Below are 12,253 nucleotides of genomic sequence, written 5' to 3'. Positions count from 1 at the left end.
TTAGTAAGATTTTGTCCATTTCAGAAAGCTTTCCCTTGCCTACAAATGAAGTGCATGATTTTTCAAAAACTTATTAATGCCCCGTGCTTTTACTTCTGGTGTGGTAAAAAATTGCAGAATCTGGTTATCATTTAAAGCAGTGTAAGATGCTTGTTTACGTTTCCCCTCACATTTGGTGACTAGGTAGGGATATGCAGTTATGTGTTTTGTTTTTTTAAGAGTTCCTAAGGAGTCCTGCTGCTTCTGAGTTTTATTTTGGGGGTTGTTGTTTTTGTTTACCAAAAGGTAATCCAGTTGTAACCTTTTTCTAGGTACAATTCTGTACATTCTGGTACTACCTCTTCACTCATGGTCACTCCAAATCCCTTTGTTTCTTTTAGCAATGTGTCCTTGTGTATCTGCATAAGCTTTTCAAAGCCTTTGCTTACAGAATTTCCCCTTGGGGCGCTTTTAACATGTCCCGTAATACATGTGGATAATAGGAATCGCCTTCATTAATTTCAAAAGCCATTTTATTTCTTCCATGATTTTCCTCTGTTGTTAATTTATTTTGTAAAAGCAAGTGGGGTTTAGTCACCAGAGAGGTTGATTCTGTGGTTTTGCTCAATAGGTCATGGTCATTTCAAGAGCCATAGGGCCTGAGATGGTTCTAGCTCTAATTTACGTGTAAGGTTACGAGTCCAAGAATGTGAAATGAGTACTGCAGAAGGTCAGTTCTGACATACTTCCCCCCTAAATAGTGGGTGAAGTCCTTTTGGAAAGGACTCAAAGGTTTCAAAGTGTCAAGTTTTGCTGTACTGAAGGACTGTCCATATCTAATCTATTATAACATTGAACCCTCCTCCCCACTCAAGGAATTTTGCTATCCATTTGCTCATCTAATTTCCATGGAGGACATTCTAAGAAAGAAAAGTGGGTTTGAATTTGGATAATAAAAGTTTCCAGTCGAGTAGATGTATATATTTTAGTGAAGGTAAGCAACTTAAAATGACCACAGACCCAGTATAACTCATTACAAAGAGAAGAGACACAACATTTTAAAGCAGATACAAATAATTAGGCATTATTCTTCTCTCAAGAAGCCAGCAAAATTTCATTTTTCCTGTTTTATTTTAAGCATGCTTTTTATTAAAGTTTTTAACAAACAACAAGGTGGTAAGCTGATGAATATAGGCAGACTATCCTTTCTCAAGGGCCATTCCAAATGTGTACAATTTGGAATCAGCTGCACCCTGTGAGTGCAGAGGGCAACTGGTGCCATTGTCCCTGTTAGCATTTTGTAAGAAAGGGCACCAAGATTTCATAAAGCTGTCTGCCTTGATGTCTGCCTTTCAGTGAGGATCCCTTTGATAAGCCATCAACAATGCATAAAGGAGGGCAGGTGGCTGGGTGAGCAGGGAAATTCTTTCAAAGATTTGGACCAGCAATGTGCCTTTGCTTCGGGCAAAGGGTGATGGTGGATGGATCATAGCTACCTAACTCAGCACTGTCTGTACTGATTGGCAGTGGCTCTACAAGGTTCCAGGCAGGTGATGTTTTCAGTTTCACCTGGAGATGCTGGAGACTGTTCTGGGACCTGCATCACCAGCGAGCTATGGTCCTCCCTTAAGGAGTTAGGCGGCTCAATGGTCTGACTCTGTGGAAGGCACCATGCTATTCCCCTTTAAATTAGCCATGTATACAGAAAACATGAGAACTGGAATTTTGGTCTTGAATTGATTTTTGGATCGCCTGCATGCCAAGCACATACTTCTCCCACTGGGCCAGCATCCTTCCTCAGTGACTGAGGTCTCAATGCACACATCCATCCAGCAAACAAAAAAATGTTATTGCGTGGCAAGTCCCCTCCCCCATGTGAAATGAAGACACTGGACACAGCATTTAAGGTTAATGGGCATAAAAAAGGCCACAACTTTATTGATTACAGAATTGGAAGGTATTGGCCTTAGGCATTGGCTCCTATCGACTACCCGGCATGGGGACCGGGAAGGGTTGTCCACAAGCCGTGGGAGTCCTGTTGAAGTACGCCAACTAGGATCCCACGGGTGTCACCGCTCTGGGGCGTGCCGGAGGCCCTTACTGAGGTCTCAATGCACACATCCATCCAGCAAACAAAAAAATGTTATTGTTAGAAGGGCAGAGTGGGGAGGAAGAAATTCAGGGGCCGGTTTTAGACCCACAGTGCTCGGGTTTATTCTATTGCCTGCTTGACACTGTGCCTCCTTTCCCCCTACCTTTTATACCTATTAAAATTTCACAATGTCGCTGCTTGGGATTCTGGATAACCTATGGTTTTTTTCAATTTTTTTTTATTAATTTAAAAAAAAATTAAGACAAACAAACAAACAAACATACATCCTAATTGTAATTAAACCAATCTTGATAACATTGTTAAGTGACTTCCTCAAATCCCCCTGGTTGAATTTCATTGTATTTCATTTTAACAGTTTTCCAAAATCAATCTTCTCAAAAAAAAAATAAAAAAAATTAACTTGATCACTTAACATCTTTCATTCTTTCTAATCTAGCTTTAAACATCTTAATTCCTATCCTTACATAATTAAATCCTAAGCCTATCTCATATTTGCAAGCTTTTCCAATTAGGTTATCTTGACATATTTAGCTAAATAAGCTTTGAATTTTGTCCATTCTTCCTGGTACTCCTCCTCCTTCTGGTCATGGTCTCTTCTAGTCAGGTCGGCTAGCTCCAGGATTCTGGATAATCTATGTGACTAGATACTTGTAATGTATGCCAGGCAATCTGGCACAAGTGGGTAGGGTTGCCATCCGCCTGGAATTGCCGGGATTTGGCCGTTGGAAACAGAGAAAGAGGTCCTGCAATCCCAGGACAGGCTAGGAATCCTTATGCCTTGTACCCACCAAGAGTATCACATGCTCAGCTGCAGCAGAAAGGGAGAGAGTGGACTACTGCACAGGGACTGAGAGCAACAGTGGTAGTAGGATGGGAAGGATAGGTTTCCCGCCGGTGTGATAGGTTGGATAGGTTTCCCGCCGGTGTGAGTCTCACTCTAGCCGACGACCCATGGTGTAATTGGGTTATAAGCCATAACAGCCTTCTATCTATGCCCCATCTCTCTAATTTCTTCCATAGGCAATTTCTTGGGATACTGTCGAAGGCAGCCTTTAGGTCTATAAAAGCGACACATAGGCGCCCCCGACTCGGGGCAGAATATTTTCTGGCAAGATGATACATGATTACCATATGGTCAGAGGTCGAATAATTGTTCCTAAAGCCCGCTTGCTCATGGCCAATCAAATTTGAGTCATTTGCCCAATGGGACAGCTTGGACAGCAAAAATTTTGCATAGATTTTCCCGATGATAGACAAAAGGCTGATGTTCCGATAGTTCTCCGGGTCAGCAGGGGGACCCTTTTTATGGACTGGCACGATCACGGCCTCCTTCCATGACCTAGGGATAAGCCCCGTAGAATTAATTGCATCAAAGACTTTGGCCAGAATTTCAGCCCACCACCTCGGTTGCGCAACAATAGCCTCAGCAGGGACTAGATCCGGCCCGGGGGCTTTGCCCATTTTCAGATCTAATATCAAGTCCATTATCAGGTCTGGGTCAGTGGAGGGCCACAAAGGTAGATGGTCGGCTCGGAGTTCCGTGGATGAGTTGGATTCCTCTGCCAAGGAGAAATATTTACTCAAGAATTGTTCCCATGTGGGCGCAGGGATAATCGTCAGTGGTTACTTCCTTCCTCTTTTGTTTATCAGAGCCCAAAGTTCCTGTGGTCTGCGGGATCTCGAGGCCGCAATCAAGGCTCGCCAACGTTTTTGATACCACTCGCGTTTGGCCAGCTTTAAAGTCTGTTTGTATGCTCTTTTGGCTTGTAAATAGGAAGATGGTAGAGCCTGAGCATTAGAGTTTTTGTATTCATTATAGATGGAACGAAGAAGGGATCTTGCTTGTTTGCAAGAGGTGTTAAACCAAGGGGCCCCAGCACTGCAATGCGCCACTTTCGCCTTTTGAGGAGGTGATGTAAAAAAAGTGGTAAGGTTTGTTATAAGAAGGTTAAAAAGTTTCAAAACCGAATTGGAATCTTGTAAATCAGTAGTTATTTGAGGTAAGTAGGCGTTGATTTCCCTATGGAAGAAAACCTGGTATTTTTGGGCCACAGCCTCCGACCATTTGATCCCTCTTATTTTGATCGATGATGAGGTTTCCAGAAGGACTGAGTGTTTATTGTCATTCTGGCACCGGAACAATGACAGAGTGGTCACTATTGGGAGGTGATCACTGAAATGTTGGTTTTCAACTTGGAAGGAAAGTACATTAACGGCCAGATTTGCGGAGATCAGGAGGTAATCGATAACACTGTTAGATGTTAGTCCCAGGTGAGTGAACTCCCCCGGTATATCGGGGGGGAAGGTGCCGTTCAAAAATACTAGATTCAGGCGAATGGCCATTTGGTAAAGGGTCACTCCTGCTTTGTTTACTCTGTTGTCCTTTGAAGTTCTAATTCTGGCATGTTCCAAGTCAAAATTGTCCAAACATGGGGAAGTCCACCATTTGGACTTGGTTAGTAAGTCCCAATTTGTGGCAATACGAGCATTAAAGTCTCCCCCAATTAAGGAGTACGAGTTAGGGCATTTAGTATGACATGACAGTAGGTGATTTTCAAATGATTCCCATCTCCAATCAAGATCAGGCGCTGAGCCTTCGGGGGGGGAGATAAACATTAGTAATTAGTAATGAGGACTTCCCTTCTGTGATCAGTCCAGATAGAGCAAAAGGCGGGGAAGCCCGTACCAGAGTGAATTTGGCGCGAAGTTGGAGTGAAATCCCAATCAAAAGGCCCCCTTTGGGGCGACCACCTTTCAAAGAAGGGGAGGCCGGAAGTGTTAGAAGATCAAAGCCGTCTATGGTAATCTCTTCCTCATCCCATGTTTCTTGGAACAGAATAATTTTAAATGAATTTATGTACTTCCTGAATTCGGGGTCTGATTTTTTGGTTCTCCAGCCAGCAATGTTCCAGCTAAGTATTGATAATGTCGAGTCCTTGTGCTGTCCCGGTAACTGTCACTTTGAGTTGTTTAATGGGTTCTTGGAGGTAGGACAAGGACCCATAAGGAAATCGGTAATTTTAGTTTGTGCGGATAAGGTCTTCTTCTGTGTTAATTGTATCGATGATTTGGTAACATTAACAGGCAGGAAGGGCTTTGCCGGGAAGGAAGAATTAGGCAAAGTTGGTGAGGTCGGATGCTGTTCATTGAGGTGAGTAGTAACAAGTCTTTGATGGGCTACACTAGTAGATCCGTCAGAATTATCAGTCTTAGCCAGGGTAGCGCTAAGAGGTGTTCCAGCCATCACTTGTAGTTGCTGCGCAGATGGAGAGGTATTATCACGCAGATGTGTTAAAGGACATGAACGTGAGGATGGTGCATGCATAGTCATTTCCTGGTGATCTTCAGGCAGGGTAGATTCTAGCTCAGGCATTGAGGCAAAGGAGTCATCAACTTCCATATTTTGATTGGGCATAAGGTCTAAGACGGGAGTATTGAGTTTATCGACTTCCTCCACGGTAGGATGGTGCTGTTGGTCAACAGGTGACTGCTGATTCAGATCAGTAGGGGGTAACAAGGTAACAGGTTGAGAAATTATCAGGGCATTTGATGGAGACGCCATGTGGGACGTGGAGCGCCTGCTCTCCTCTCTCATCGGTATAGAGGGGTCCCCTTGCGATAGAAGTCTTTGTTTGAGTAGATCCAATCTATCGAGAATAGCCTGCTGTTCTTCTGAAGGGAGTTTTCCATAAGAGGAGATAAGATTTCTCTCTTCAGGGATATTCCAATCTCCGCTTGCAATTGGATCATTCCTCAACGTAACTAGATGGGCACTTGGGGTCGCAGGTGGAACAGGGGCTACCCGGCTAGGTGTTTTTCCCGTTATTATAGGAACAGAAGAAGGAAACGAGCGTTCATTGTCAGTTAAGATGTTAGCAAAAAGAGGTTTAACACTCGTGTCCTTAAAGACTCTTGTTGTTACAATCTCCCAGGGTGCCAGCCGATCTTTTTGTCTTGCAAGAAGATGTGGGATCCTTGCAGACTGGAAGGAGAGCATAAATTTCCTTGGCCAGGGCGTGGCATTTAGGGGTGCTACAGATATAAGATCTATCTGGAAAAAAGGAATATTTAACAAATCACGAAGGTACCCTTTAGCCATCCTCAGGTTATTCCACCTAAGACTGGGGGCGTCACGGGAAAAAATGGATAAACATATTTTGTTAGGTTGAAAAATCAAAGATTGCTTATTCCTTTGGAGCAGTGGCAGCCTGCATCTTAGGCCCTTAGGGAGAGATTTCTGATCAAGTTGTCTCTTTAAGGCACTTACAAACTGCACAGGAGATTGATGCAAATTAGATAGCTCAGTTGAGGAAGGTAGATGAGCCAGAAGGGCCCGTGAAAGTTTGTTCAATGACAAAGAAATCCCCTCCAATTCCTTGAAAATGAAGCTTAAAGTCCTGATTACCAGTTGTATTTGATCAGGTACTAAATCATGGGCAGTTTGCCCTAATGCTTCCCGTTTCAGTGACGGAGGGGTAATTAAGGTGTCAGGGAGGAGGGCTTCCCTATGGCTTCCATCCCCCGCTGAATCAGCTAGCTTTTCCAACTCTCCTTGATCATACAGAGGCCAGAAGCGGTTGTATGTTTCGACCGCAGAAACAATTACTTGCTCCGTTTTGCTGTTATTGTTAGTAGATGGTGGGGGAGATTCAAGCTTTGACTGCTTTGCTCTTGGAGGTGAACAACCTTTCTCAGCAGATCTTGGTCGCTTGCCATGACCCATTTGTCGCTGTCTCACTGACTACGGAGGTTCAAAGTAGAGGTAAACGGAGACAAAAGAGAACTTATCTTTTATGGCCGCAACTCCTCTGCTACTCCTCCTCCACTGCTCAGCATAACCCAATCTTCAAGGCGGCGTTACTAATCAGCAGAAGGTTTGAATATCCTTGTTGATACGTATTGGCCAACCATAGAAGTAAAACGATTAAAACTTCTAACAGAGGTAAAATGATTTAAAAGTCAAATAAAAACAGCTAAAAAGACGGCTGTAAAAGGCTATAAAAGGCTATAAAAGGTTTGTAATCCGGAGGGTTCATGAAGGAGAAGTTGTTACAGCCGCCATCTTCGGGCGTCAACCAGTCGATGGGCAGGGGAATGACTGTCCTCTAACAGGGTCCCTCCCAAAACACCCTTAACCTGCTAATGCCCTGGAACCATGTGGAAAACCAAGTGTTCAACCGTGTCAGGAGTCAAGAGGAAAAGGTGGAAAGGGCGAAGCACAGGGAAGGGAGCTGGCACATGGCAAGATGGCACAAGGGGAAGGTCAGTGTCAGGGAATTGGAGGCTGCAGGGGAAACCATGAGGGAGGGAGACAAATATAGAGAGCCCAAGCCAGCATTCAGCAGCGTCTCTTCCTCGTCAGAGGGGGAAACTGGCAGGGGGGAGCCTAAAGCAGGACCCAGCCATTCACAGGGCAAAACGAAAAGGAAGCATCATTTCCGGGAATGGGCTTGTTGGCAGCATCACAGACGAAAGTCAGATGACTCATCTGGATAGCTGAGTATGGATGTATGTGTTTGATCTCTCGTAAACGGCTTTGAAGCTGAACAATAAATCTTGTGAAGAGATGGTGCGAAGCCCGGAAAGTTGCTTTACTAGCTTATCAGCACCCTCATCCCTCACAGCATGAGTCATCTCCTCGCTGATAGCTAGTGGAAAGGGGGATTAAAACAGACGCTATGGAGAAGGAAATTGCTGACCTGAGAAAACGGAATGCCGGACTTGAAATGAGGGCTTCAGACTTGCAATCTCGGCTGGAGGAATGCAGAGCTGCGCAGAGTAGTGCCACAGGTGGGCTATTGGGAAATACGAAAGGAGCATGGGTGGAGGAGTGTTGGGATACTGCCAGGGAGACAAAGGCCATCATGGTTCCACGTCGCCTCCGGACGATCCATCGATCTCCCGTAGATACAGTATCAGTCAATTAGTGACACGAAGCCTCAGAAATAGCTTGCCACATTCCAGAGCTCGTGCACGCTCTATCAGCAGAGTTCGCACAACGAAAGGCGCACTCAGGAGAGCATTATTTATAACTTTATTCAGCATTGGTCAGAACAAAGAAAAAAACATGACTGCCTGCTTCGATGTCTCAGGCACAGAGAGAAAAACGAAAGCAATAGACAAAACAGAAACTTCCTGTGAGCAGAAAATACGTAGGCTGTGACTCACAACAGCCTGCCCCCTTTTTAAGGTGGAACGGAAATATCCTAACATCCTCCCCCTTTCCGTGTAACCTGTAGTACCTGTGGTTCAACCCAATTGCAACCTCTGTACATAAACCTTCCCATCCTTCCCCCAGAGCCTCCTAGGCCTCTGGCTATCTTTGATGCTGCTGTAATCCACTGCCCACAGGGTGAAATGATGGCACTGCCACATTCATTATGGGAGAACGTTGCTTCCTGGCTAAAAGATACAAATCCTCAGGATTCTCCTATTTTGTTCCAAGTTGAAAGCGAAAGTCTTCACACAACAGGACCTCAGTTTAGAAAGTAGCTGTGTGGAAACAAAGACTCTGAGAGAGGGCTCTCTGAAAAGCTATTATGTCTGCTCACCCAATGCAGTAGATATCTGGGGGTTCAGGGTCACAGTTCAGCCAAGGTTCCAATCCACTGTCTGGAGACTGCCCATTCACATTCCATGTCCCCACGAAAATCCTGCAAGGAAGAGAAGGACGTGGAACTGCAGGAATAGGACTCCAATCTGAACAGACGTGCTGGTTAAATATGCAAAGACATGCAAAGGAGTGTGTGGCAGGTAGGATTACAAGGGCAGGCAAGATCAGGACCAAGAACAAACAAGTAATACCAGCCACTTCTTCCTCAACTTAGCTATTCTGGGCCCCAAATGAGCTTTGCTAATGAAAGAAAAAAAGCTTTTTCCTTGTATTTTTAAAGATGTGTCAGCCAGCCTGATATTTAAGCACTATCCCAGTAGCCACAGGCAACCAGAAATTCTTTGAAGGCAAGTGAGTTGGTTGATCTCTCCATTCTTCCTTCACCTGGCAACCTGGTTTCCAGGCTGGCTTTCAGGGAGCAGAAAACCACCTCTCAGATCTGCTGTGCCAAGCTTGTTTGCTAGAAGATTACCCCGTAACACCCTTGTCCGCTTTGCAAACCTCCTAAATGGCTAGCATTCTGTGTTTCCATGCTGGCCATGAAGGAATGGGCATTCCCCACTCTGAAAACAGCACAGAAATACAGCCTGTCTAGTAAAGGGGTAAAAAGAGCAAGCTAAACAGCCTCTGTAAAACAGTAAGATCTGAAGCTGCTAACCACATACTGATAAACATATCATAAAAGCAGACATGAAAAACAAATGGCCACTGGGAACTACTAACGGTATGAGGAAATAACCAAAGCAAAAACTTTGTTTGAAGTAGTAAGCTTAGCATTATAAGGATGACCCACACCAAGTTTTTTTGGGGGGTGGGTCACACCTCCCTGTCCTCCAGCACAGCTTTTAGGAGGAGTTCCAAAGGTTTTGCTTCAGTTTTGGATTAACTGCATCTTGTCACAATGTCTGAAGCTGCACAAACCGCTTAATTTGAACCATGGCTCATTGAAACAAGCCAACTTCCAATCATTACAAAGCTGGTAAAATTAACCACCATAGGATCTGGACACACCAAACTGTGGTTAATTTAAAATACAAGTGGAAGCTTCCAAATAGGCTTGGGGTGGGGGAGAAGTGTGCAAACCTGGAGGAGAGGCTGCTGTCCTGCTCATAATATGCAGCCACAGTTCAGTATGTGGCACCAAGGAAAATTGCCCACCACAACTAATACTTTAAATTACCCACCCATGTGGCCTGAGTGAACAGGACAGACTTTGCCTGGCACCCAACAATAAAGCTGTCATGTAGATGTCGCTTTCTCCAACCCCAACTATGATACAGGTTCCACTGGTGTTTGCATGGTGTTTGCACTTTTGCATGATCTGACCTGAATTTCTGGGTGTTGACATATTCCTTCTCTCTCTTGGCGAGGACGTGCTTGATGAGTCCCTCTCTCTGTCCGGACTGCGTATGTGTGGAAGGCACAAAGAGCTTGTGCATAGTGTGGGTCACTTGGGGTTGCTTCTTGCTCATGCTCTCCTTGTCACGGATACGCCTAAGGGAGATGAGAACAGAACTCAAGTAGTCCTTAAAACCAAGGAGGCGGGAGGGCACAGTACACCTCTAAGGCAACTTACAGCCTGCTTGGTGGCAGCGGTGGGGGTGGAGGCTCCCGGCGGGCACTCATTTGCTGATTCTGCAGGTTTCTTTCCTTCTCCATGAAGTTATCCTCGAATCCCAGAATTCCGGAGAGAAGAAAAGACTTCTGAGGTTAGAGAGGCTTCAGAACCGTTTGTGGAAGTTTTGGGAAAGGAACTTAGAAAATACTTAACTGCAGGGAAATGTTCCTGCCTCCCCACAGCACCACATTTGTCGGACAATTGCCTCTCAGCTTATGCATGTTTAGGAAGGATTGTGGAGGCAACAGGTCCTCCCCTCAAGGCCTTTTCCTCTAAAGGAGGTAGACTGGTCTTCTCCAATCCTCTGGCCACTGCTGAGTTTTCCAAACTTGCTGGCATATTGAGTGTAGCACCTTAACAGCATCATCTTTAACAAAATTTAATAGTTCAGCTGGAATATCATCACTTCCACTGGCCTTGTTATTAGCAGTGCTTTCTAAGGCCCATTTGACTTTGCTCTCCAGGATGTCAGGCTCAAGGTCAGCAACCACACTACCTGGGGTGTATGAGACATCCATATCTTTCTGGTATAATTCCTCTGTGTATTCTTGCCACCTCTTCTTGACATCTTCTGCTTCTGTTAGGTTCTTTCCACCTTTGTCCTTTATTATGGTAACCTTTAGTTCCTCATTCTTTCAGCTTTAACCCTATTAACTCTATTAATAATTCTCTGTACGTCGGCCAATTTCCTCTCTTATTAAGAGGTTTTAATGCTAATTCTTCAACCGGTGAAAGCCACCATGGAGTTTTGGGTTCTAAAAAATCTTTATGTTTATTCCACACTTTTATAAGTGTTTTTCTTATTATATGATTATGAAAACCTTTGTGTTTTTTTTATCTTTCCCGTACCATAAATATGAATGCCAACCAAATCTATTATCATGTCCTTCAAAATCTATTATTTCATCTCTCTCTAATTTAATCCAGTCCCGAATCCACGTGATGCAAGCTGCTTCATAATGCAATTTTAGGTCTGGAAGGGAGAAGCCTCCTCTATCTTTAGTATCTATAAGTATTTTGTATTTTATTCTAGGCTTTTTCCCATTCCAGACAAACTTAGAAATATCTTTCTGCCAGTTGCCCTGCCCTCGCATGAAGTCTTGGGTTTGCAGTTTTGGGAGAGGGAAGACTGTCTGCGGTGCTGGGGAGCGGGCAGGCTGGCGAGGCCACCTAGATCTAGAGGCCCTAGGCTTCAGCCTACTTAGCCTATACATAAATCCGGCCCTGCCTATGTCACAGTGATCACAGGCCCATTGATCATATGCAAGGCATTCTGCGTGTTGGGAAGGAGCCTCCTGTTCTGGGCCAGGTGGAAGAGTGACTCCGCCAGATGGTTGAAAGGGGAGGAATGCCCATCCTCATCTGCTGCAGCAGAAGACTGGGTGGTGGGGTCGAAGCTGATCCCGTGGAGCACGTGAGGAGTCAAGGCTTCCCACATGAAGGCCTCGCTTCCCCTAGAAGTCCCTGCCTCCTGGTCTGTGTTCGCTTTCTTCTTCAGGTACAGCGCCAGCATGTTCTGGATGGTGCACCTGCTTTAGGGGGAGAGCTTGTAGAACTGGTCCACACTAGAAGACTAGCCATGAGACGGGTGAGACTCCTGCAAGGCGTCCCCAAAGTCAGGGGAACATAAGCGCATTTGAAGAGCTTTGCTGGGTCAGGCCAAGGCCCATTCAGTCCGACATCCTGTTGGCATAGTGGTTCCTTCCAGATGCCCGTTTTTGTCGATTCATGATTGTTTCTATTCATGATAGTAGGAGGGCAGTTATATGCAAGACTGTATTCAGTACTGTTCGTGCCTGCAAAGCTTTCGGGACAGACATACTCCGACACTTCCAACCAGTGCCCCCTAACTTCCAGCTGAAACCAGGTACCTTTTTCATACCACAAATGTTCTTCACTGGTGAACCATGGCGTCTCAAATTCCAGGGGA

At 45.0% G+C, this 12,253-nt stretch overlaps 1 protein-coding gene across 1 annotated transcript; it reads right to left on the bottom strand.

The window, feature by feature from the left end:
* Positions 1–8,407: 8,407 nt before the first annotated feature.
* Positions 8,408–10,338, bottom strand: LOC310753690 (inositol polyphosphate 5-phosphatase OCRL-like). Its single transcript, XM_083595039.1, has 3 exons — positions 10,282–10,338; positions 10,032–10,199; positions 8,408–8,745 (listed from the first exon to the last, which is right to left on the bottom strand). The coding sequence occupies exons 1-3, from the start codon at positions 10,329–10,331 to the stop codon at positions 8,640–8,642; spliced, it is 324 nt and encodes a 107-aa protein (XP_083451165.1). The 5' UTR covers positions 10,332–10,338; the 3' UTR covers positions 8,408–8,639.
* Positions 10,339–12,253: the final 1,915 nt, after the last annotated feature.

This window comes from Podarcis filfolensis (genome assembly GCF_964270895.1).
Source record: "Podarcis filfolensis genome assembly, chromosome: W".
In the NCBI taxonomy this organism is placed as follows: domain Eukaryota; kingdom Metazoa; phylum Chordata; class Lepidosauria; order Squamata; family Lacertidae; genus Podarcis; species Podarcis filfolensis.
This window is presented reverse-complemented; position numbering and strand designations above follow the sequence as displayed.

Coding starts and splice junctions, on each gene's coding strand:
- LOC310753690 (XM_083595039.1), bottom strand. CDS start 10,331: ATGAGTGCCCGCCGGGAGCCTCCACCCCCACCGCTGCCACCAAGCAGG. Junction 10,200..10,281: donor CCGCTGCCACCAAGCAGGCT/GTAAGTTGCCTT, acceptor CATCTCCCTTAG/GCGTATCCGTGACAAGGAGA. Junction 8,746..10,031: donor GTCAACACCCAGAAATTCAG/GTCAGATCATGC, acceptor TCTTCCTTGCAG/GATTTTCGTGGGGACATGGA.